This window comes from Heterodontus francisci, chromosome 36, assembly GCF_036365525.1.
Source record: "Heterodontus francisci isolate sHetFra1 chromosome 36, sHetFra1.hap1, whole genome shotgun sequence".
In the NCBI taxonomy this organism is placed as follows: Eukaryota; Metazoa; Chordata; class Chondrichthyes; order Heterodontiformes; family Heterodontidae; genus Heterodontus; species Heterodontus francisci.
The window spans coordinates 40,254,508-40,281,000 of NC_090406.1; the positions used below are offsets into that span (position 1 = coordinate 40,254,508).

General features: G+C 45.0%; 1 protein-coding gene across 1 annotated transcript in view; it reads left to right on the plus strand.

The window, feature by feature from the left end:
* The window catches only part of LOC137351760 (receptor-type tyrosine-protein phosphatase delta-like), a 583,992-nt gene that overhangs the window by 484,471 nt on the left and 73,028 nt on the right, over positions 1-26,493 (plus strand). The window contains exon 27 of the mRNA XM_068016566.1: positions 13,741-13,916. Coding sequence (XP_067872667.1) covers positions 13,741-13,916 — 176 coding nt within the window. The remainder of the gene's footprint in view (positions 1-13,740; positions 13,917-26,493) is intronic.

Below are 26,493 nucleotides of genomic sequence, written 5' to 3' on the forward strand. Positions count from 1 at the left end.
GTCTCAGCAGGCTTGCTATTCCAGGTACACCTAGGCTTTCATTCATAACTTACTTGGCTGTGCAAGCTGTAATTTACCCTAATTTTTCATTGATTTCCCTCATCTTAAAATGTTAAGACACAAGACTAGTGCTGTAGGCCAATAGGAAATCTGCCAAGCCATAATGTTATAAAACAAGAAACTACACAGTACATTAGAGAGAAGAAATGCATCAATGCACAGCACAAAATTCAAAGAACAGAAGAGAAGAGTCCTACAAGAGGAGGAGCGGTACTGGACTTAATCCTAGGGAATGAAGCCGGACAAGTGGTAGACGTGGCAGTGGGGGTACATTTCGGCGATAGTGACCATAACTCTGTAAGATTTAGGGTTGTTATGGAAAAGGACATAGAGGGACTGGAAATAAGAGTACTGAATTGGGGGAAGGCAGATTTCAATATGATAAAACAGGATCTGGCCAAAGTGAACTGGGAGCTGCTTCTTATAGGAAAGTCTACATCAGACCAGTGGGAGTCATTTAGAAAGGAAATTGTGAGGGTTCAGGTGCAGCATGTTCCTGCAAAGGTGAAAAGTAGGACCAATAAGTCCAGGGAATCCTGGATGTCAAAGGATATAAAGGTTTGGATAAGAAAAAAAAGGAGGCGTATGGCAGATTCAGAGTGCTGAAAACAGCAGAGGCCGTGAGGAGTATAGAAAGTACAGGGGCGTACTTAAAAAAAATAATTAGGAGAGCAAAGAGGGGGCATGAAAAATCACTGGCAGACAAGATAAAGGAAAATCTCAAGGCGTTTTATGTTAGGGGCAAGAGGATAACCACGGAAAAAGTGGCGCCCATTAGGGATCTAAGAGGCAATCTGTATGTGGAGCCGGAGGACATAGATGAGGTTCTGAATGATTACTTTTCATCTGTGTTCACTATGGAGAAGGACAATGTAGGTCTAGTGATCAGGGAGGGGAATTGTGATGTATTTGATCAAATTAGCATTGAAAAGGAGGAAGTATTAGCTGTATTAGCGGGCTTAAAGGTGGATAAATCCCCAGGCCCAGATGAGATGTATCCCAGACTGCTATGTGAGGCAAGGGAGGAAATAGTTAGGGATCTGACACAAATTTTCAAATCCCCTCTGACCACAGGAGAGGTACCAGAGGACTGGAGGACAGCGAATGTGGTACCATTATTCAAGAAAGGTAGCAGGGTTAGACCAGGTAATTATAGGCCTGTGAATCTAACGTCAGTGGTAGGGAAATTATTGGAAAAAATTCTGAGAGACAGGATTAATCTCCACTTGGAGAGGTAGGGATTGATCAGGGATAGTCAGCATGGCTTTGTCAGGGGGAGATCATGTCTAAAAAATTTGATTGTATTTTTCAAGGAGGTAACTAGATGTGTAGATGAGGGTAAAGCAGTTGATGTCGTCTACATGGACTTCAGTAAGGCTTTTGATAAGGTCCCGCATGGGAGATTGGTTAAGAAAGTAAGAGCCCATGGGATCCAGGGTAGTTTGGCAAATTGGATTCAAAATTGGCTTAGTGGAAGGAAGCCTGTGATGGTAGAGGGTTGTTTTTGCAAATGGAGGCCTGTGACCAATGGTGTACCACAGGGATTGGTGCTGGGATTCTTACTGTTCGTAGTGTACGTTAATGATTTAGACGTGAATATAGGAGGTATGATCAGTAAGTTCATAGATGACATGAAAATTGGTGGTGTCGTAAATAGTGAGGAGCCTTAGATTACAGGACGATATAGATAGGCTGGTAAGATGAGCGGAGCAGTGGCAAATGGAGTTTAATCCTGAAAAGTATGAGGTGATGCACTTTGGGAGGACTAACAAGGCAAGGGAATATACAATGGATGGTAGGACCCTAGGGAGTACAGAGGGTCATAGGGACTTTGGGGTGTTTGTCCATAGATCACTGAAGGCAGCAGCACAGGTAGATAAGGTGGTTAGGAAGGCATACGGGATACTTGCCTTTATTCGCGGAAGCATAGAATATAAGAGCAGGGAGGTTATGATGGAGCTGTATAAAATGCTAGTTAGGCCGCAGCTGGAGTACTGTGTACAGTTCTGGTCACCACACTATAGGAAGGATGTGTTTTCAATGGAGAGGGTGCAGAGGAGATTCACCAGAATGTTGCCTGGGCTGGAGCATTTCAGTTATGAGTACCGACTGGATAGGCTGGGGTTGTTTTCCTTGGGGTGGAGAAGGCTGAGGGGGGACCTGATTGAGGTTTATAAAATTATGAGAGGCATTGATAGGATAGATAGGAAGAAACTTTTTCCCTTAGCGGAGAGGTCAATAACTAGGGGGCATAGATTTAAGGTAAGGGGCAGGAGGTTTAGAGGGGAGTTGAGGAAGAATCTTTTCACCCAGAGGGTGGTTGGAATCTGGAACACACTGCCTGAAGGGGTGGTGGAGGCAGGAACACTCATGACATTTAAGAAGTATTTAGATGAGCACTTGAAACACCATAATATACAAGGCTACAGGCCAACTGGGGGGAAGTGGGATTAGTTTTGGACGGTTGCTTGATGGTCGGCGCAGGCGCGTTGTGCCGAAGGGCCTGTTTCTGTGCTGTCAAACTCTATGACTCTAAGATGTGGACAGTGAAGAAAGTTGTCTAAGGTTACAACAGGATAGATCAATTGGGAAAGTGGGCAAGGGATTGGCAAATGTAATTTAACACAGACAAGTGCAAAGTATGCATTTTGGGAAGTTAAACCAGGTCAGGACATATACAGTGAATGGCAGGGCCCTGGGGAGTGTTCTTGAGCAGAGAGACCTTGGGGTGCAAGTACATAGTTCCCTGAAAGTGGCAACACAGGTAGACAGGGTAGTGAAGAAGGCGTATGGCATGCTTGCCTTCATCAGCCGAGGCATTGAGGACAAGAGTTGGGACGTCACGTTACAGTTGTACATAACGTTGGTTAGGCCGCATTTGGAGTACTGTGTGCAGTTCTGGTCGCCGCACTACAGGAAAGATGTGATTAAGCTAGAAAGGGTGCAGAAACGATTCACAAGGATGTTGCCTGGTTTGGCGGGCTTGAGTTATAAAGAGAGATTGGATAGGCTGGAGTGAAGGAGGCTGAGAGGGGACATGATAGAGGTATATAAAATTATGAGAGGCAAAGACAGGGTAGATAGCCAGAGTCTGTTTCCCACGGTAGGGGTGACTAAAACTAGAGGGCATAGATTTAAGGTGAGAGGGAGGAGGTTTAAAGGGGATCAAAGGGATAAATGTTTCACACAAAGAATAGTGGGTATCTGGAATGAGCTGCCAGAGGAGATGATGAAGGCAGGAACAGTAGCAACATTTAAGAGGCATCTAGACAAGTACTTGAATGAGAAAGGCATAGAGGGATTTGGAATTAATGCAGGCAGGTGGGATTAGAATAGATAGGCATTATGGTCGGCATGGACGCTTTGGGCCGAAGGGCCTGTTTCTATGCTGTACGACTCTATGACTCTATGTAATAAGTTACAAGCACTTATTAGCTGTCTCCAAGTTTAGGTTTTAGAAGCTTGTAGGTTGTAGAAAGAAAGGAAATCTGAGGGAAGTGAGGAGTTCCACATTTTCCAAGTCTTGTGAAAGAATGTGCTTAAGCACCAGGCAGTGTGATGAGTCAATATGGAGACAGTTGAACTTAGTAAAGTGCTGAGGAGACATGCTGAAATGTCTGGGGCAGACGGGACGGCTAGACGGTTCTAAACAGCCAATGTTCTGAAACGAGGTCTATTCACCTGAGCAGTAGGCCTGTGCCACAAAGAAGTGGATGGAAATAGAGGGCAGGATTTTGCTGGAACAGAGCATCTTGTGAAGTACCTCGTTAATGAGACTTTTCTCTGTACCCTTCAGCCAAAAAGATTTTTACTCCATAACTAGCTGGAACTATGATGCAACGAGGCATCTGGAACCCAGTCAAAAACATGACCAGCAATGTATCTGCTTACCTAATGAGGTTTAAGGATTGAGAAAGAAACAGAGGAACTGAGAAGGATTAGAGTCAAATCAGGTACAGAAAGGGAAATAGAGAGGGAAAGAAAGTTTGGATTGAGTGGGAGATGACAGTTACAGAAAGGAAAAGTAAGAAAATTTGATGCTTTTAAAATCTCTAACAATTGATCAATTGCAGGAATGTGACTGCACATTTTAAATTGTTCCCATCTGGGCCAAAGAGGTTGATTGGCATTGCATTAATAATTGACATTGTTAACAGGGTGCTTATGCTCTAATCACTAGGCTTAACTTTCCATGGCACGTTTAATGTGGAAATCCTGCACGTACCTGAATATTATGGGGAGATTGAGGGCAAGCTGCCATTTGTATGAAGCAAACAGTGTAGCAGCATGAATTGATCAACAAGTTCTGAAAATTCATAACTCAAAACCTATTCATAATCTACTGAACTGTCTTGGCAATTTTCAAATTAGTAACGGTTTGCTTTGTTATCACTCCATTATTTTTCCAGCAAGGTCTGGCACATTGGGTTTAAGAAAGCATTGTTTCCTTCTAAAGTGCTCGCCAGACTATACCACATGTACGCTAGTGGCCACAGTGGCATGATTATAAATTTGTACTGCAAAGGAGAGTGCCGAGAGAGGAATACTATGGCAGTCATGTAGCAACGTGGTGGACCTGTTCGAATGTCACTGCAGTATCATTACAGATGCAGATTAGAGCAATTTTTCCACCACATTGGTGCTGGTAACTGAGTTTTCCAATGAGCTTGGTGTAAGAATCAAATTTGCCTCATTGGGGAGATGGTGATGTAGTGGCAATGTCACTGAACTTGTAATCTGGAAGCCCAAGCTAATGCCCTGGGAACATGGGTTCAGATCCCACCATGGCAGCTGGTGGAATTTAAAATTCAATCAATTAGTAAATTCAATTAATATCTGGAATTGAAAGCTAGTCTCAGTAATGGTGCCATGAAACTATCACCAATTGTCGTTTTTTAAAAAAAAACATCTAGTTTCCCTTTAGGGAAGGAAATCTGCCATCCTTACCTGATCTGGCCTAAATGTGACTCCAGACCCACAGCAATGTGGTTGACTATTAACTGCCCTTTGAAATGGCCTAGCAAGTCACTCAGTTGTCAGGGGCACTTATGGATGGGCAGCAAATCCTGGCCTCATCAGCGATGCCCGCATCTCATGAAAGAAAAAAAAACACCAATGTGGCTTCTTTCGTGTATGCGCACATAATGGTAGGCCGTGCTGCTCTAACATGCAACACCAGTTTGTTCACATAGAGGCACTGTGCCCACCACACACACCCCACCCTATCCCCACACATGCCGAAAAGATTTGAAGAGGGGGTTGAGGGTACACATCTCCCTTAGTGGTTGCATCAGTACTTTCATAGGTTTCCATCATTGCGGCAAACTTGATGCCTGTTTTATATCCTATAGAATAGCAACAGTATCCTGTTAATCCAGCTTGCTATTACTGATAATATGACAGTCACCTTTTTTAAAAAAGAAAGAATTCAATAAGAGATAAAATATAGAAATCAATGTTGAGTTTTCCACAGAGTGCAGGAGCAAGCTGATAGCACAGAAAAGCACAGAGTGTCTTTTTAAAGTTTCACTGATCTATTGCACAGCTAATTTTTCTGTGATATATGCTGTATATTTCTGGCAAAATGTAATGAGGGGCCTTTTGTCAGTCAGGAAATTGATTGTCTTGGAGGCCCAAGTAATTATAGCCTATGGCCATTCTGCGCCAAGCTTGGAAATTACTTAGCCATGACAGAGGAAGCTTGTAGGGATCAGGCTGTGCATCATAATACTGATGATGAATTGGAATGCTCAGCCTGTGAAAAAACATGCTATGGGGCAATATAGTAATGTACTGGGCCCCAATCAATTCAGCCATGACACAGACTAAAATTGGCTTTCGTTTATGGTGGGGAGGCAGAATATTGGCTTCAGATGACCTTCGATGACTCTCCATTAACTCCTCGAAAGCTGTCGAGCCTGAGGACATCACTTTTGTCCATTATTCATGTTTGGCGTAAATTTGTTTAGAGAAGAATGGTTGATCCTCGTTGGAGCATACTGCTGCCCTTTTCCTGATCTAGAGAGTACATGAAGTTGGGTGCCCTGAAGATACGTGGCCAAATATGAATTGATATTCATTTTTTTTCCCAGTAAAAAGGTCAGGTGTTTTTTCATCTTCCTTTCACTTTCCCTACTTTTCACTTGCTCTCCAATTTTCTCCAGTCCTGTCCTGAAGACGCTGAGAGATTGTCCCACAGGCAGCAGCCTCCCTCTGGTACCTTACTCAAGCGCCCATTCATCATCATGTGTGGACTTAGAAAGTTACCATTGATGATTTGAGAGGAGCATCACGGCTGAGCCCAATCTTGTCATGTGAATCCACACACACAGCAAGATTCACTGAAAGAACTTGCAGTCATATGAGGCCTTTCATGTACTCAGGAAGTCCCAGAGTGCTTCACAGCCAATGAATTGTTGTTGTTCAATAAGGAAATGCCGCAGTTTTCACACAGCAAGCAACTAGCCAAGTGTCACAGTGCTCCCTCTGCTTGATAGTTTTGCCATGATTGTTACGCTCCTATGTGAAAGTCTGTTTCGTACACCTTCATGTTTCAAAGTATTATGACTGCTCGTACATTTGTTCCATGACCAAATGCCATCTGATATCAGGGTGTGCATCTACGGATGAGGTTTATTCGGTTGAGATTTGTTACATATAGCAGCTGAAAGCGAGTCCTCCCTCTTTACAATATCCTGGTGAACTTCAGCGCATCCCAGTATCATCTCAACACAAATATTCAAATTACATTTTTATTCAGAATTTACATTTTAAGAGAGATGGGAATAGATGGTGGAAGTATAAGAGGGAGGGGGATAGCTGGCGGTGGACTGAGTTCTGCTATTCTTCGCAAGTTTCTGGGCAAGACCTTATTTGGAGCACAGCCTCCATCTGCCCAAAACAAGGTCACCCAATTCAGAGGGACGTGGCCAGGAGATGGGATCCTAGGCCGGGGAATTCCTAAGCCTTGGGTTTGCTGAGGGAGTAATGTTAAACAGGACATTGGGAGAAGTCCTTTTCTTTGAACAGTGCCATGGGATCTTTATTGTCCACCTTAGGGAAGCCTTGATTAACATCATGTTTGAAAGACAGCAAGTCCAACAGTGTAGTACTCCCTCAGTACTGAAGTGCCAGGGTATATTAAGTGTTGGAGAGGGTTATAACCCTTGGGTTAAATTTAGTGAGCCCATTTGGAGCAGGAATGGAGACAAGGGGGATGGAGAATGGCATTGGACGCGTCCACCAGGAAATCCGACTTTGTGACATCGGTTCAGACTTAGTCAGTGGCAGGAAAGCACCAAATCGTCATGACTGCCCCAATGCGATGGGACTGGGTGGGGGTGGTATTTAAATTGTAGAACAGTTATTTATAATACATTTGTATTCAATTGATCACAATTCAATGGGGAGCTTGGGATTAAGGGGATGACGGGCAGCCCTCAAATGCCTTCAGATTCCCGGCCATTGAAAAGTGGCGGTACCGAGCCGCAGCAGGTAGGCAGCCGTGTCCAGAACTGCATAGGAGAAGAGAGCGGAGCAGAGGTCATTGTCACCCTGCAGTGCTGGGCGCTCTGCATGGGTGGGCTTGGTCTTGAGCGGTCAGCACATGTGGCTATACTGCTGTGTCACCTGCATGGGTGGCCATACTGCTGGGTCATCTGCACAAGTGGCCATAGGGTTGGGTGGCCATACTATATCAGGTAAGAGGGTCGGCCATCATCAAGGCGCCATCAGCGTGTAAGCCGAGAGGAGTAGCAAAGGCAAAGATGCCAAGGCATCTTCATCTCTGCAAGGCTTTGGAAGCCTACGGATTACCTGGCAAAGGTCTCATACACCCTGTCTTTGTAGACCTCCCTGGCATGGTGCAGTGCCTCTGACGGAAGGAGGGCCAGGTGCCAGTTGCACCTGTACCTGCACCTGCCCGTGAATCTCCACGACGAGAGCAACAGCAGCCGGTCATGCCAAAAAGGGCTCATCTGTGCCAGAGTGTACTGGACACAATTCAGCTACCTGCAAATGTCCGAGTGGCATTGTCAGCAAAGACTACTGCTTTCCAGGGAGGTCGTCACTGACTTATGTGTCCTGCTGTGGGATGAGTTGCAACTTATGGGATTTGGGGGTCACCCTATGCCACTGGCCCTGAAGATCACAGTGGAACTTAACTTTTGCATGTGTAGTTAATTCCAGGGATCCACTGGGGACATGTTTGGGATCTCCCAGGCAATAGCCCACGGCTGCATCAAGGAGGTGACCAGTGTCCTATTCAAGAGGGCTGGCGGCTATGTGTGCTACCAGTCCGACACTGACCATCAGGCTGAGAAGGCTATTGGATTTGGGGCCATCGCTGGATTCCCCCAGGTGCAAGGTGTGATAGACTGCACTCATGTGGCTAACTAGGCTCCAACAGACCAGCCAGCTACCTTAATCAACAGGAAGGGCTTTCATTCCATCAACGTGCAACTGGTGTGCAACCACCAGTGTTCCCTGCAGGTCTGGGCCCGCTTTCTGGGAAGCAGCCATGACACCTACATACTTCGACAGTCCCAGGTGTCACAACTTTTCAGGCCCCTCGCTCACCTTCAGGGATGGATTCTCAGGGACAAGGGCTTCCCATTGAAGAAATGGCTACTTAAGCCTGTGAGGAACCCTTGCAATGCAGCAAGGAGAGGTACAACATTTGCCACAACTCCACCCGTGCGACCATTGAGTAGGCCATTGGGCTGCTAAGGATGAGATTCCAGTGCCTTGATCGATCTGGTGGAGCCCTGCAGTGTGTCTCAGCGAGAGTCTCGCATATGCTCTGCACAATCTACACCTGCAGAGGGGGGAGGCCTTGCCTGAAGAGGACATGATCGATTGCCACTTGTGGTGTTATTTGGAGAGAGAGTGGAGAGAGAGAAAGGGGGAGGCACACAGCCTTTCTGCTGCTGCACAGTCTGAGTTACTGGCTTGAGTCTCTGTTCAAGGAAACTCCCAACTTTAACAAAGATGGATAGACAGTCACATGACGGCCTCAGTGTATTCTCTGGAACCTTCTAATGAGATTCAGTGTTCAGAATGGACTCCCCAGGCCCCAGGATGGCAATATTCACAGTTGGAGGGGTTTGCTCTTTCAAAGTCAAGGTGTTAGGATTGCCTTGAATGCCATGCTAATGAAGCAATCTTAGGTAATTCAATCACTCAGAGGAAGCCATTGTTCTGGGTTCATGCTCCTCAGACCTGTCTCCCACCCGAGGCCCCGGAATGTGAAAAATGTCCCAGGCACAAACCACAGTGGCCATCCTGGCCTCCAACCCTCCAAAAGCCAACTGCAGGATTTCCTCCATCAAAACTTCAATGCAAATTTCCAACTGATGAAACAATATTCCCCATCTGGCATATTGCGTTTCTTGACACTCGAGGTCAGCATGGGCCTGGCCACTCTCAGTCCTCCGACTTTCAGAGGCCTTGGCTGTCTCAGCCTCAACCAGCTGCTTGGGTGTGTGTGTGGTGCTCTCACCAGCTTGTGACACTGATTCGAAAGCCAGTGTCTACCCACTGAGGTAAATGACTCTGTGCTGGAGAAAGGTGCAGGAGAGTCATGTGATGGTGCATCCGCTGACTGCTGCTCCTCCTCCTCAAAGGCTGATCGGCGTCTCCCTTCTGGTTGAGTCATGTGTGTGGTGGGCCCATTGCAATCATGCAGCAGGCGGCCAATTATAATAATGGAGGCATGGGGCCCTTCTGGTTGAATCGGCGGTGCCGACCTGCATGAAAGGACACAAATATGTGCATTAAGCTGTGCAGATCTCATCATGATATCCATGCATGATGCGGATGTTCAGAAGTGTATTGGATATCAACTCCAGTCTCACCATCTGCAATTGAGCGGCTAACCTGGGTCCCCACCAACTCCAGTGCTTCATTCTCAGCTGCAGATAGAGGTCGGATGTCTGCAATTCCTCCACCTGTCCATAAGGTCTCCCTGTTGTTATGGGCCTGCTTGTCCTGCCAGTGGAAAGAGGGAGATAGTAATACCTCACAGGTAGGGCCACAGGACAATTGTGGCAGCCCCTTGTCCCCTGCTGGGGTTTCTTATATGGCTCATCCCCAACATCAGCTCTCAGGAGAGGTAATGGGGGATCATAAGATTGTGGCCTGTGACAGAGATGCAGCTGTGCATCTGGCAGGATATGGTGATGCCTGACCCCCTTTTCCAGTGCCTTTGTGGTGATTCCCGCCCCATGTTGCACTGCCTGCCACGTAGCCACATGCAGTACCCAAAAAGGAGAGTGGTGTGGAGCACTCACCTTGACAGACTGAAGGAAGTCATTGACTTTCTTCCTGCACTGCACCCATGTTTGGCGACAGGGGTGACCCAAGAGCTGCTGACCTCCTCTGCGATCTCCATCCAGGTTTGTTTGTTCAGGCAGGAGGGCCTCCTCTTGCCATCGCTAGGGAAGAGGACCTCCCACCTTTCCCTAGTAGCCTGGAGAACAGTCTCCAGGGAGGCATTCCCAAACCAGGGGTAACTCACTGTCTTGCCTCTGCCATACTTTGGCGTCCTTGTTGGGAGGTGGGGAGGTCCAGGAGTCACTTCAACAGCAGTTTCAGCAGCAAACAGCAAATGATGCAAGGGCAGCAATGAAAGCAGGGCTAGCAGGGCTTTAAATATGACACCAGCACCTACTCGGTGTTATCGAAAGCCACATTCAGCACCTCGAATCCCACCCCCGTCGTTTAATTGGATGGGCCCCATGCCTCCATTATTATAATTGGCCGCCTGCTGCATGATTGCAATGGGCCCACCACACACATGACTTGTAGTGACGGTGCCCACTTCCAGGTCCACCGCCAAAAGCTGCGACGGGAACACTAAATCCAGCCTCTTAAGTACAGATGGAGTTAGAGTGGATTGTCATTAGCCCTGACCTACTACAGCAATGGAGATGTCATAGCTGGGGGGGTGGGTGGATAAAGGTCAAGAGTACATTATGCAGGATGTAAAATTAAATGCTTGTTCTGCAGTTTCGGTAGATTTATCTCTGGAAAGGGAAATACGGCAAGGCCTTTTCTCAGGCGATTAATACGTTCTTGTATTGCAGTTCTAATTTTGGCAGCAATGCCTAAGTATAAATGAATTGATACGGAGTACCAGGTTTTTCCCCGTGACCCTGCAGGGGTAGCACTGCCACTAGTGAATGTTACTGGCCGTCGGTAGTGATATTTAATGCACAGTCCATGCCCCATCTTTCCCCAGCCAGCAGGGAACATTCACTACAAGAAAATATGAGTTGTGATTGTGCTCTAAATGTCTGCCCACTGCTGAGGGTGGAATCTGATCCATGGTGGCATGTAGATGGATTTCATAGCCCTGAAAGTCTGAACACAATAACATCTCAAAGAGGTTAGGATTCCCAATCCTCCAGGAGTATCCTGGAGGGTCTAGGAATCAAAGATTAATCTCCAGGACACTGCTGTGAGCAACCCAGGAGAAAATTCATAAGGGCATTAAAAAAAATTGTGCTTTTTTTTTCTTTGAACAATTTTATTAATTATAAAAATATTGGAAATAGGAAAAAGGTTGTCGATTGACACTCCAGTGTCATCCAGTCAGCCAATCATCTTCCAAATGGCATGGGAAGGTGCTGCATTGCAAAGATGGACGTGTTGGTGACCAATGGTGGGAGCAGGGCTAGGTGGTTGGCGGCAGGAGGTCATGTGATGAAACCTCCAGGGTTAAGTGCAACCTGAGTTGGCAACCCTACTGGAAATGGATCTTCAGTATAAAGTGGCATGGGCAAAGCGTACGCAATGAGATTTTCCTGTGATCCTTGAAGGAACGGGCTTGATTAGTGGAATTGTTATTGTTCCACTGCACTTCTAAAAAATTAACTATCAATAAAACAGTATTTCATTATTGATTCTGGGAAGTGCACTACCACAGTGCTGACAGAAGACAGGTATGAAGCCAGGGTCTAGTGTACATGCCACAACCTGAAAGAAAAACAGAACTGAAGGGAGCAATCTCTGTTTAAATTAAGTAATTCTTTTCAAGATTAGCATATAATTTCAGTCATTAGCACTGCTTGACTCAGCTGATACCACTTACCCTAATTCTGGACCACTCTGACCAATCAAACATATTGCTCGGCACTCTTTAGGCCAAATTAACCCAGTGTGAGAAATCCACAGTGCAGTGAGTGTGTTTGATGTTGTGACAAGTTTTCAACTTAGAAGATGGAATATCTAAAGTAAATTAAGACGTAGTAGATTGATGGGATACACAGTGGAAGCTCAGTTATCTACATTAATGAAGATCTTCCCTTTCCTCTAAACCATCCCTACCCCTGCCCCTCCCCCCAGCCCTTAGAAATGGAGATTTGCAGGCAGTCAAGAGTACCCAGATATTTGGGGTCACTGGTGTTTGGCACCCTCAAGATCAGAGAGAAGGCAGATTCAAAATTAGTAACAGGTTGTGTACTATTATGGGTGAAGAATAGGAGTTGAGGTACAGATAACAGAAGTTTGCAGCAGCAACTCATGTAAGGCTTTGTCTTGGGAAAATTCTGGCAGTTGTTGGAGCTTCTCACTGCATTTTAAACGGTCTGTGCGAGGCTCACAATAAGTCTGGACTTTGCTGTTTTCATTGCTTGCACCTGCTGTATACCCTCAATCACAAGATAGCGCAGTTAATAATCTGCATATATGCCTCAGACCTGAAAACAAGCATGAAGTTGCTGGTCGCAACCTGTCGCTGTATCTTGTGGCAAATTGGGTCAGATCCAAATCATTGGCAAGAGATGGAGGAAGGACTGAGAGGGGAATGTGACCTTAGTTTCAGGAGGTAATTTTCCAGGCTAATGCTCTCAGCAGAGACCCTTGCCCACTGGCTGTGACTATCAAGGAAATCATGGACACATGGCTGTTACAGTTACAACTGGCGAGGCTCTTTCACTCTTTAATTTGCTGATAAAAATAATTGGAAACCTTTCAATTAGACATTTGGGCCTTGAGACTGAGCCATGAGATCTGTGTAGGAGTGTTTGATTGGGCTAGTGTTGCAGGGCTGTGTTGCAACACAGAGCCTCGCTAGATGCAAGCATGTGTGGGAGGAAGGACAATTACACTAACTTCAATTATCTGATACTCGCTCACTGCTGTGTTGTCTCTAACTAACTTAGGAGCTTCATTAAAGCTCTGCTTTCACAATTTCTCTCCCTGCTGTTTTAGTGAAAGTGTCGATTTACATAGAATTTACTGCACAGATACAGGCCGTTAGGCCCAACTGGCCTATGCTAGCATTTATGTTCCATTTGAATTTTCTCACAACCCTTTTCATTTCACCTTATTTGCACCTACTATTCTTTTCTCCTTCATGTACTTATCGAGCTTCTCCTTAAATTTATTTATGCTATTTTCCTCAGCGATACCTTGTGTAATGAGTTCCACATTACTTTAAGTAAATTAATACCTGCCCATTTGAAATATTGAAAGACATTTTTAAGTATTTGTTTGATAATACCTTATAGAAATTTCTAGACGACTGACTCAAACTCTGGAATGTGATGATCCTAGATGGAAGCCCAGGTCCCAGCAGAGTATGAGGATGTGCAGAGTGACTGAATGTTACACAGATGTCACAGCCATTGTGCAATCCACTTTTTAAAAAAACTCCTTCTTTCTGCTACTGACTGGCAGGTATCACAGGCAGTGACTACATCAATGCAAACTACATCGATGGCTACCGAAAACAGAATGCCTACATCGCCACGCAGGGGCCCCTCCCAGAAACGTTCGGGGACTTCTGGAGGATGGTTTGGGAGCAGAGAAGTGCAACCATCGTCATGATGACAAAATTAGAGGAAAAATCTCGGGTAGGATGGATTTTCACGGTGCTCCTCGCATAAGTTTAAGTTTTGAAAAATGTAAAAGGATTATTAGAGATGAATACAGAAGGATTTGCATTTTTGTAGCGCCTTTCATGATCTCAGGGCATCACAAAGTGCTTTACAGCCATTTAAGTATTTTTGGAGTGTAGTCACTGTTGTAAAGTAGGAAATGAGGCAGCCAAAAGGCAAATCTGACTAACTTGATTGAGTTCTTTAATGAAGAAACAGAGAGGGTTTATGAAGGCAGTGTAGTAGATGCTGCAGATATGGACTTTCAAAAGACATAACATAAGAAAATAGGAGCAGAAGTGGACCATATGGTGCCTCGATTTGATACCATCATGGCTGATCTTCTGTCTCAACTCCACCTTCCCGCCTGCTTCCGATATCCCTTGATTCCCTGAGAGATCAAAAACCTATCTATTCCAGCCTTGAATATACTCAACGATGGAATAGCTACAACCCTCTGGGGTAGAGAATTCTGAAGATTCGCAACCCTTTGAGTGAAGGAATTTCTCCTCATTTCAGTCCAAAGTGATCAACCCTTTATCCTGAGACTGTGCCCCCATGTTTTAGATTCCCTAGCCAGCAGAAACAACCTCTCAATGTCTACCCTGTCAAATCCCTTCAGAATCTTGTATGTTTCAATGAGATCACCTCTTATTCGTCTAAACTCCAGACAGTACAGGAACAATTTACTCAGCCCCTCATCATAGGACAATCCTCTCATTCCAGGAACCAGTCTAGTGAACCTTTGCTGTACTGCCTCGAAGGCAAGTATATCCTTTCTTAGATTTGGAGATCAAAACTGCGCACAGTACTCTGGATGTGGTCTCATGTTACGACCAGGTGAGAAAGCTGTCTAGGGGTCTGTTACTATCTTCACCTGGTCTTCAGGTAACAGGGTTTAATTTTAAACACACTGTGTTTTTAGCTCCCCCTTTGTGAATCTTTGTTCACAACTTTCCAATTATAAGGCAAAGAAATGAGCACAAACAGGCTTTCTTTGGTTTAAAGAAAAAAGATGAAATTTATTAAACCTTAACTTAAGCTCTAATACAGTTAACGCCTACGGATATACGTCACACCCACACTAGCATGCACACGCGATGCACACATGCAAATAGGGACAGAAAAGAGCAGAAGAAAAGATAAGTAGAACAATTTGAGGCAGTATCTTGTTACTCTTTCTCAAGCTCACTGTAGTCCTTTTGTAAGTAGCCTTGCTTTTCGTTGGGGCCCAGTAGTCGTCTTAAAACCTTGTTCACGTAGGAAACTTTTCTCTCTTTGAGTTTCACGTGTTTACTCAAGATTCAGTTCCGTGGGAAGGAGATGGAAGCAGGCAGACAGGAGAGGCTGTAATTCTTGCTTCAGTTCCAGGAGAGATCTTTACTCCATGTGCACTCAGCTTTGTCTGAGTTCAAATCCTTTGTTGGGAGTTCAAATTCAAAAAACCTCCAGCCAGCTAGTCATGTGACTAAAACTGGTTTGACCACTTCTTTTGTATTGGGGAAGCAATGACTGGGTCCCTTTTGTTCCAACACTGCTAGTACTATGCAAATGTCCTTCCAGTCAGGGGTTTGCAATTTTAAGTTTTAACGTTCATGTGGCAAAATAATGTGTGCCTTGGTAGGTGGGGGTGGGGGGGGGGTGGCTTGCCTGACATCTCACTATAGCCCCATAAAATTGTAGCAAGACTTCCTTAGTCTTATACTCCAGTCCCCTTGCAATAAAGGCTAACATGCACTTGGCACTGGCTTATTATGAGCAGTAACCTCATATTGCCCAACCCACACTCTCATCAACTTTCCAGCCCATTACGCCTGCTGGGGGCTAATCTTGCCAATCTTCCTCCTGTCCAATTCACCCCTCCCACTGCTGACCCCGTGGACTCTGCCAGTGGATCATCTCACACCACCCCTCTACGCATCTCTCTCCAGAATGTCCGTTCACTTGTGAACAAGGCCCTTGCCGTCCATGAACTTATTTTGGCTGATTACATCAACATCATGGCCTTAACGGAAACCTGGCTGAGGGGTGATAACATCTTGTCACTTGATGAAGCCTCCCCGCCTGGCTACATCTTCCATCTCTTACCCCGCCAAGACCGTTATGGTGGCAGGATAGCACTTATCACTAGATCACACCTTGCCCTGACCCCCTACTCCTCCGGCACTTTCTCCTCCTTCAAGCATCTCACCTTGTTCAACCCCTTGCAACTTTTTATATCTAAATCATCATTCTGTACAGCCCTCCCAAGTATGATAAAAGATGTGATCACTGCTTTCCTCCCTCAGTCTCTGCACCGAACGACTTCTCATCCTCAGCAATTTTAATCTTCATCTCAACTCATCATGTTCTCTCTCCTGCGAGTTCACTGTCCTCTGCTCCTCCCTAAATCTGTCCTTCCGTGAAAACTCCCCAACCTATATTCACGGCCCCCCCTTTGACCTTGCCATCTCACGTGGTCTTGCAAGTCCCATGTTATCAATTATTGATAAGGCCATCTCTGATCACTTCCTTGTATCACTCAACACCCACATCCCCCTTCCATGCCCCCAACACTACCTCCTTCTGTATCCATCACTGCAGAAAACTATTCCCCAATTCACTTACAACTGCACTTTCAAAATCTCAACTATCTAGCCTTTGATCCTCCATTCGCCACAACATTTCGGCAGCTACTAATTGCACCCTTATCTCCACCTTTGACACCCTAGTCCCCGATAGAAAAATCAGTCTCTCTCAACCTGGTGGTTCCTCCTGGTCTGGCCCCATCTCCGCTTCCTCCAGTCCAAGGGAAGAAAATCTTCTGCCCTTACCTTGTCTGGCCTCCATGTGACTCCAGACCCACAACAATTTGGTTGGCTCTTGACTGCCCTCTGAAATGTCCTAGCAAGCCATTCAGTTGTACAAAATCGATACACAATAGTTGAAAAGGAATAAAACTGGACGGAACACCCGGCATCGACCTAGGCACCGGAAACGACAACAGCAAACCCAGCCTGTCGACCCTGTAAAGTCCCCCTTACTAACATCTGCGGTCTTGTGCCAAAATTGGGAAAGCTGTCCCACAGACTAGTCAAGCAACAGCCTGACATAGTCATACTCAAGGAAACATTCTTGCATCCAATATCCCAACCATGACCATCACCATTCCTGGGCATGTTTTGTCCCACCGGCAGGACAGACCCACCAGAGGTGGCGGCACGGTGGTCTACAGTCGAGAGGGAATTGCCATGGGAGTCCTCAATATTGATTCCGCACCCCATGAATTCTCATGGCATCAGGTTAAACATGGACAAGGAAACCTCTTGCTGATTACCACCTACTGCTCTCCCGCAGCTGATGAATCAGTATTCCTCCATGTTGAAGGACATAGAATGTACTCTTGGGTGAGGGACTTCAATATCCATCAGTAAGATTGGCTCAGTAGCACCATTACTGACCGAGCAGGCCGAGTCCTGAAGGACATATCTGCCAGACTGGGCCTGCGGCAGGTGGTGAGGGAACCTACCAGACCTTGTCCGCACCAATCTACCTGTTGCAGATGCACCTTTCCATGACAGTACTGGTAGGAGTGACCACCGCACAATCCTTGTTGAAACCAAGTCCCATCTTCACGCTGAGGATACCCTCCATTGTGTTGTGTGACACTACTGCCGTGCTAAATGGTATAGATTCAGAATAGATCTGGCAGCTCAAAACTGGGCGTCCATGAGGTGCAGTGGACCACCAGCAGCAGCAGAATCATATTCAAACACAATCTGTAACCTCATGGCCAGGCCTATCCCTCACTCTGCCATTAACATCAAGCCAGGAATCAACCCTGATTCAATGAGGAGTGCAGGAGAGCATGTCAGGAGTAGCACCAAGCATACCTAAAAGTGAGTTGTTTACCCAGTGAAGCTACAACACAGGACTACTTGCATGCCAAACAGCGGAAGCATCGTGCAATAGGCAAGTGTTACGACCAGGTAAGAAAGAGATCTAGGATTCCCTATCGGCCTTCACCTGGTCTTACCGTAACGGTTTAATTTTAAACAAACCGTGTTTTTAGCTCCCCCTTGGTGAATCCTTGTTCACTGCTTTCCAATTATAAGGCAAAGAACCAGCACAAACAGGTTTTCTTAGGTTTAAAGAAGAGAGGTTGAACTTTATTAAACTTAAACTCTAATTCGGTTAACACTTACAGATACGCGACGTGCCCATGCTAGCATGCATACGCGATACACACATGCAGGTAGACAGAAAAGAGCGGAAGAAATAAAGTGGAAAAAGTTTGAGGCAATATCTGAAGATGGTTTTGGTTACTGTTCTTCGAGCTCACTGTAGAGTCCTTGCTTATAGGTAGGTCTGTCTTGCTTTTCGTTGGTACCCAGTGCTCTTAAACCTTGTTTGATGTAGGAGACTTTTCTCTCTTGAGGTTCATGTTCCCTCAGTGGGTCCAGAGGCTTGTGAGAAAGAGATGGGAGCAGACAGGGGAGGTCTTCTCAGTCCAGGAGCAAACAGTCTTTTTCTCTCAAACTCTCTGTACAATTCAGTGTACAACCTGTTGCCCAGCAGGTTAGTTATGTGACTAGCTGGTTTGACCACGTCTATTTGTGGATTCGGCCATCTTAGCAGTCATCCTGGTATGGGAGCTTCCTCACCTTCAATGTCTGGTGATCAAAGTCCATTGTGGGTTGTATGTGTCAAGCAATGGTCAGTTGTCTCCACAAGCACTGTCTGTTAGTATGTAAATGTTTTTTTCCAGCCACAGCTGATCTGTTTAACAAGTCATTTCATCGCTCCAGCAACAGTTTAAAATCAATGTCCATATCAAAAATTAATATGCCTCATTCTTGGCAGCTGGGGGTCTGCATGACACAGGGCTAAGTAATCCCACAACCAACGGATCCGATCAAAGATCTGCAGTCCTGCCACATCCAATCTTGAATGGTGGTGGACAATTAAACAACTAACCGGAGGAGAAGGTTCCACAAATATCCCCATTGTCAATGAAGGGGGAGCCCAGAACATACAGTGCAAAAGATAAGGCTGAAGCATTTGTGAACATCTTCAGCCAGAAGTGCCGAGTGGATAATCCATCTCGGCTTCCTGCTGAGCTCCACAGCATCACAGATGCCGGTCTTCAGCCAATTTGATTTACTCCACAGGATATCAAGAAATGGCTGAAGGCACTGGATACAGCAAAGGCAATGGGTCCTGACAACATCCCAGCTGTAGTACTGAAGACTTGTGCTGCATAACTAGCCACACCCCTAGCCAAGTTGTTCCAGTACAGCTACAACACTGGCATCTGCCTGGCAATGTGGAAAATTGTTCAGGTATGTCCTGTGCACAAATAGCAGCACAAATACAACCCGGCCAATTACTGCCCCATTAGTCTACTCTCAATCATCAGCAAAATGATGGACGGACTCGTTGACAGTGTTATCAAGTGCCACTTAAACAGCAATAACCTGCTCACCAATGCTCAGTTTGGGTTCCACCAGGGCCACTCGGTTCCTGACCTCATTAGAGCCTTGGTCCCAACATGGACAAAAGAGCTGAACTTGAGATGAAGTGAGAGATGAACTGGATATCAAGGTAGCATTTGACTGAGTGTGGCATCAGGGAGCCCGAGCCATAGGAATCAACGGGTAAGCTCTCCACTGGTTTGAGTTGCACCTACCACAAAGGAAGATGGTTGTGGTTGTTGGAGGTTAATCATCTCAGTCCCAGGACATTGCTGCTGGAGTTCCTCAGGGTAATGGCCGAGGCCCAAACACCTTCAGGTACTTCATCAATACCTTCCCTCCATCATAAGGTCAGAATTGGGGATGTTCGCTGATGAATGTATGATGTTCAGTACCATTTGCAACTCCTCAGATACTGAAGCAGCCCGTGTCCAGATGCAGCAAGACCTGGACTACATTCAGGCATGGGCTGATAAGTGGCAAGTAACATTCATGCCACACAAATACCAGGCAATGACGATCTCCAACAAGAGAGAATCTAACCATCTCCCCTTGAAATTCAACAGCTTTACCATCACTGAATCCCCCACTATCAACATCCTGGGGGTTACTATTGACCAGAAATTGAATTGGACTAGCCACATAAATACTGTGGCTACAAGAGCAGGTCAGTGACTGGGAATTCTGTGGCGAGGAACCCATCTCTTGACTCCCCAAAGCCTGTCAACCATTCACAAGGCACAAATCAGGAATGTGATGGAATACTCTCCACTTGCCTGGATGAGTACGGCTCCAACACCCAGGAAGCTCAACACCATCCAGGACAAAGCAACCCGTTTGAATCAGTACCCCATCCACCATCTTAAACATTTCCTCCATCCACCACCAACGCACAGTGGCAGCAGTGTGTACCATATATACGATGCAGTGCAGCAACTCACCACGCCTCCTTCGACAACACCTTCCAAATCCACGACCTGTACCACCAAAAAGGACAAGGACAGCAGATGCACGGGAACACCACCACCTGCAAGTTTCCCTCCAAGTCACATATGTTCCTGACTTGGAAATATATTGCCGTTCCTTCACTGTCGCTGAATCAAAATCCTCCCTCCCTAACAACACTGTGGGTGTACCCACAGCAGATGGACTGCAGCAGTTCAAGAAGGCGGCTCACCACCTTCTCAAGGGCAATTCAGATGGGCAACAAATTCTGGCCGAGCCGGCAACGCCCACATCCCATGGAGGAATCAATAAAAAAGGTCTATTCTGGTCTGTTCAAACTGCTCCCTGTTCCAGGATCATCCTAGAATGCAAAGATAGCCCCCGGATTCTTTTCTCTACTGCACATCATCTTCTTAAACCCATCTGCCCTGTCCCCTCCACCCTCACCTGCAACAGTAAGTGTGAGAAACTCATGGACTTCTTTTATCACTAAGATCGAGACCATCTGATCAGCTGCCTTTGTCACTGCCCTAGCCCTGAACTTGCATCTTTCTCTAATTTCTTTCCTATCTCCCCTCATGCCCTCTCTGAGCTCATCTTGTCCATGAGACCCACCCCTTATTCCCTCGATCTTATTTCCACTAAACTGCTGATCACCCAACTTCCCCTCCTGTTAACAATTCTCTCTCTTCAGGTGTTGTCCCCCTCTCCTTCAAATCTACCATCATCATGCCTCTCCTCAAAAAGAAAATTTCTTGACCCCACCACTGTTGAAAACTACCATCCCAGCTCCAACCTCCCTTTCCTCTCCAAAGTCCTTGAACGTATTGTCACCTTCCAATTCAGTTCCCATCTTTCCCGGAGCTCCATGTTTGAGTCCCTCCAATCAGGTGTCCATCCCTGCCATAGTACCGAAATAGCTCTTAACAAAGTCACAAATGACACCTATATGAGTGTGACAAAGATAAACTATCATCTTGATCCTTCTCGACCTGTCTGCAGCCTTTGACATGGTTGACCGCACCATCTTCTTCCAACACCTCTCCACTGTTGTCCAGCTGGGTGGCACTGCTCTTATCTGGTTCCATTCTTGTCTAATTGTAGCCAGAGAATCACTTGCAATGGCTTCTCTTCCTGCTCCCACACCATTAACTCTGGTGCCCCCCTCCCCCCCCCCAAGGATCTATCCTTGGCCCCCTCCTTTTCTCATCTAGGTGCTGCCCCTCGGCAACATCATCCGAAAGCACAACGTTAATTTTCACATGTATGCTGACGATACTCAGCTCTACCTCACCACCGCTTCTCTCAACTCCTCCACTGTTGCAAATTGTCAGACTGCTTATCCGACATCCACTACTGGATGACCAGAAATTTTCTCCAAATAAATATTGGGAAGACTGAAGCCATTGCCTCAGTCCCCGCTCCAAACTCCATTCTCTAGCTACTCACTCCATCCCTCTCCCTGGCAACAGTCTAAGATTAAGTGAGTCTGTTTGCAACCTTGGTGTCACATTTGACCCCAAGATGAGCTTCTGCCTTCATATTCGTGCCATCGCTAAGACCACCTATATCCACCTCTGTAACATCGCCCAACTTTGTCCCTGTCTCAGCTCACCTGCTACTGAAACCCTCATTCATGCCTTCCTTACCATTCCAATGCACTCCTGGATGGTCTCTCACATCATGCTCTCTGTAAACTTGACGTGATCCAAGACTCTGGTGCCCATTTCTTAACTCGTACTAAGTCTCATTCCCCTATCACCCCTGTGCTCACTGACCTACATTGGCTCCCAGTCAAGCAAAGTCTTCATTTTAAAATTATCATCCTTGTTTTCAAATCCCTCCAAGACCCTTCCTATCTATGTAATCTTCTCCAGCCCCTCAACCCTTCCAGATATCTGCGCTCCACTAATTCTGGTCTTTTGTGCATCCTGATTTTAATCACTCCACCATTGGTGACCATGCCTTCAGTTGCCTAGACCCCAGGCTCTAGAATGCCCTCGCTACACCTCTCTTATTCTCTACCTTGCTTTCCTCCTTTAAGACACTCCTTAAAACCCACCTCTTTGACTAAGGTTTTGGTCATCTGACCTAATATCTCCTTTTGTGTCTCGGTGTCATACTTTGTTTTATAATGCTCCTGTGAAGCGCCTTGGAACGTTTTATTACATTAAAGGCACTATATAAATATAAATGTTTGCTTTTATGTGGCACCACAAATTGTATATAGAATGCCTTCTCGAAATCCAAATATACTACATCTACTGTCTCCCCTTTATCTACCCTACCAGTTACATCCTCAAAAAACTATAATAAATTTGACAAACACAATTTCCCTTATGTAAAACCATGTTGACTCTGTCTGATCATTCTATGATTTTCTGCTTGCATTGTTAAGACTTCCCAATAATAGATTCCAGCATTTTCTTGATAACTGATGTCAGACTAACTGGCCTGTAGTTCCTTGTTTTCTCTCTCCCTCCTTTCTTGAAAAGTGGTGTTTCATTTACTAACTTTCAATTTGCTGTAACCATTCTAGAATCTAGGGAATTTTGGAAAATTATAACCAGTGCAACCAGTATATCTGCAGCTACCTCTTTTAGAACCCTAGGATGTAGGCTATTAGGTCTTGGGGATTCGTCAGCTTTTAGTCTCTTAATTTACTTTAATACTTTTTCCTTGCTGATATTAATTACTTTTAGTTCCTCACTCTTATTAGCAGTTTGGTTATCCTCTTTTTCTGGTATGTAATTTGTGTCTTCTACTGTGAAGACCCCGGCCCAGGTAAGGGTCCCTTTCTCAGGGTAATGGGCCAAGGTCAACAGCGGAGCTAGCAAATATTTGGTGGTGATGGAGGAAGAGCCAGAAACTTGAGGGCAACAGCTGCTTACAGACAGCGGATCCTTCATGAAGAGGTCGTGTGTTTCCTTTAAAACACACATTAGGAAGGCAACAGGAAACTACTTCATGTACTTTTTACGTAGTCATATTGCTGATTTGTCATGGAAGTTAAAAAAAATGGGAGGCTCTTACCAGCAACTGAAGAGGAAAGCGCAGGTCCATGGGTGTGGAAAAATAAGCAGAGGACCTGCCCTTGGACAGGTGACCACTACTACTGTGAAGACAGATACAAAATATTTGTTCAAGTTCTCTGCCATTACTTCATTCCCCATAGTAATTTCCCCTGTCTCTGTCTCTAAGGGACATTTAGTTTAACTATTCTTTTTATAGACTTGTAAAAGCTCTTACAGTCCATTTTTACATTCCTGGCGAGTTTACTCCCTTTTTTATTTTTTCCCTTTTTATCAACTTTTTGGTTGACCTTTGCTGGCTTCTAAAGCTCTCCCAATCCTCAGGCTTACCATTAGTCTTTGCAATATTATGAGTCTCTTTTTATCTAATGTTATCCATAACTTCTCAAGTAAGCCACAGATGGATCTTTGTCGCTGAATTTTTGTTTTTAGTGGCACATACTTGTGTTCAAAATGTTGAATCATTTCTTTAAATGTTTCCCATTGTTTATTTGCCATCATACCTTTTATTCTATTTACCCAATCAACATTAGCCAGCTATCCCCTCATTACCTATGACGTTGGCTTTGTTTAAGTTTATGATTTTTGTTTTGGACTCGTGTATGTCGGTCTCAAACTTAATATTGTAATTTTATTATGATCACTTTTTTCCCAGAGAATCTTTTACTATGAGCTTACTTACTAACCCTGCCTCTTTACACAATACTAGATCTAAAATAGCTTGATCTTGTTCTAGGAAGCTGTCACAACAGCGTTCAACCAACTCTTCCAGGCTACCTTTGCCAATTTGATTTGCCCAGTCTATATGAAGATTAAAATCCTCCACAATTATTACATTGCCTTTGTTACAAGCTTCAATTCTTTATTGCTTAGTGTTCTGTCCAAAGATATAACTACTGCTATGTGGGCAAATAAACTACTCCCACCAACATTTTCTGAAACTTGTTATTCCTAATCTCCACCTACATTGATCTACTTCCAGATCTTCTGAGCCAAAATCCTTTCTCATTACTGTCCTTATGTCATCCTTTATTATCAGACTGCTCCTTCTCCTTTTCCATTCTGCTTGTCTTTTTGAAATGTTGTATACACTAGAATATTCATTTCCCAGTCTTGGCCACCTTTTAACCATGTCTCTGTAATGGCCATTATATCAAACCTATTTATCACTTTGCGCCACTAGTTCATCTATCTTGTTACAAATGCTTCGGGCATTCAGATAAAGAACCTTTAATTTTTTTAACCACTATTCTTTGCATGGCCCTTATTCGCTGATGCCTTCTTACATTTGATAAGGTACCTAATAATAGATTTATTCAAAAATATAAGCATATGCTATTAAAGGGATGGTGGTGACTTGGGTACAAAACTGGCTAAGGGATAGGAGGCAGAGAATAGTGAAGACTAAATATTTTTCTGACTAGAGGGAAATATGCAGAGGGGAAGCTCAGGGCTCAGTGTCAGGAACATTGCTTTTCTTCTTGTATATAAATGGCCTGGACTTGGGTATGAGGAGTGCAATTTTGAAGTTTACGGGTAATAAAAATTGGCAATGTAGTACATCTGTTTTTTAATCGTTAATGGGGTGTGGGCATTGCTGGCAAGGCCAGCATGTGTTGCTCATCCCTAATTGCCCTTGACAACTGAGTGGCATGCTAGGCAATTTGAATGGGCAGTTAAGAGTCTACCACACTGCTGTGCGTCTGGATTCACTTATAGGCCAGACCAGGTAAGGACCGCAGATTTCCTTCCCGAAAGGACATATTGAGCCAGATGGGTTTTTACAACAATCGATGATAATTTCAAGGTGCCATTCCTGAGACTAGCTTTCAATTCCAGATTTTTTTATTAGTTGCCAGCTGCCGTCGTAGGATTTGAATCCATGTCCATAATGCATTAGCCTGGGCCTCTGGATTACTAGTTCAATGACATTGCCACTGCACGCCATCTCCCCAAATCGTGAGCATGATAATAGCAGACATCAGGAGGACGAAGGCAGACAGGTGAAATGGGCAGACACGTGGCAGATGCCATTTAATGCGGTTCAGTGAAAAATGATACACTTTGGGAGAAACAACATGGAGAGGCAGTATAATCTAAATGAGACTATTTTGAGGAGGGTGCAAGAACAAAGGGGCATACACATATCTGTCAGTGGCAGGGCAAGTAGAGAAGGCCAGTAAGAAAGTAAATGAGGTACTTGGCTTTGTAAATAGGGGCATTGGATACAAAAACAAGGAATCATGCTAAACTTTTACAAATCACTGGTTCAGACTCAGCTGGAGTATTGTGTACCATTCTGGGTATCACACTTTAGGAAGGATGTCAAGGCCTGCACAGGAGGTTTACCGGAATGATACCAGAGGTGAGGGAGTTCAGTTATGTGGAGAGATTGGAGAAGCTGGGATTGTTCTCCTTAGCGCAGAGAAGGTTAAGGAGTGACCTAATAGAAACATTAAAAATTATGAGAGGACATGATAGAGCAAGCAGGGAGAAACTATTACCTGTAGCAAAAGGGTTGGTAACCAGAGGTCATAGATTTAAAATAATTGGCAAAAGAGCTAGAGGGGAAATGAGGAGAAATTTCTTCACACAGAGGGTTGTTAAGATCTGGAATGCACTAGCTGAAAGGGTGATGAAACTTTTAAAAGGCAATTGGATATGTGCTTGAAGAGGACAAATTTGCAGGGTTATGAGGAAAAAGCTGGGGTATGAGATTAAAATTTGCATAGCTGTTTCAAAGAGCTAGCATGAATATGATGGACCAAATGGCCTCCTTCTGTTCTGTAAGATCCTGTGACTTTTGCAGAGCAAATTTCCACAAACAGCAATGAGATAATGGCCAGATAATCTGTTTTTAGTTATGTTGATTGAGGGATAAATATTGGCCAGGATGCTGGAGTCATCCTGGTAAGGACAGAAGATTTCCTTCCCTAAAGGACATTACTTCCAACTGAAACGGCAGACAGGGTCTCATCTGAAATACGGAACCTCTGACAGTATAGCACTCCTTCAGTATTGCACTGAAGTAGGAGATTTTGTTCTTCTGGAAGGGAATCTGCCCTGACAGCGTGTACAGGGCAGGGATTTGGGTGCACCATTGCAGCTTGATTCTCTGACCCA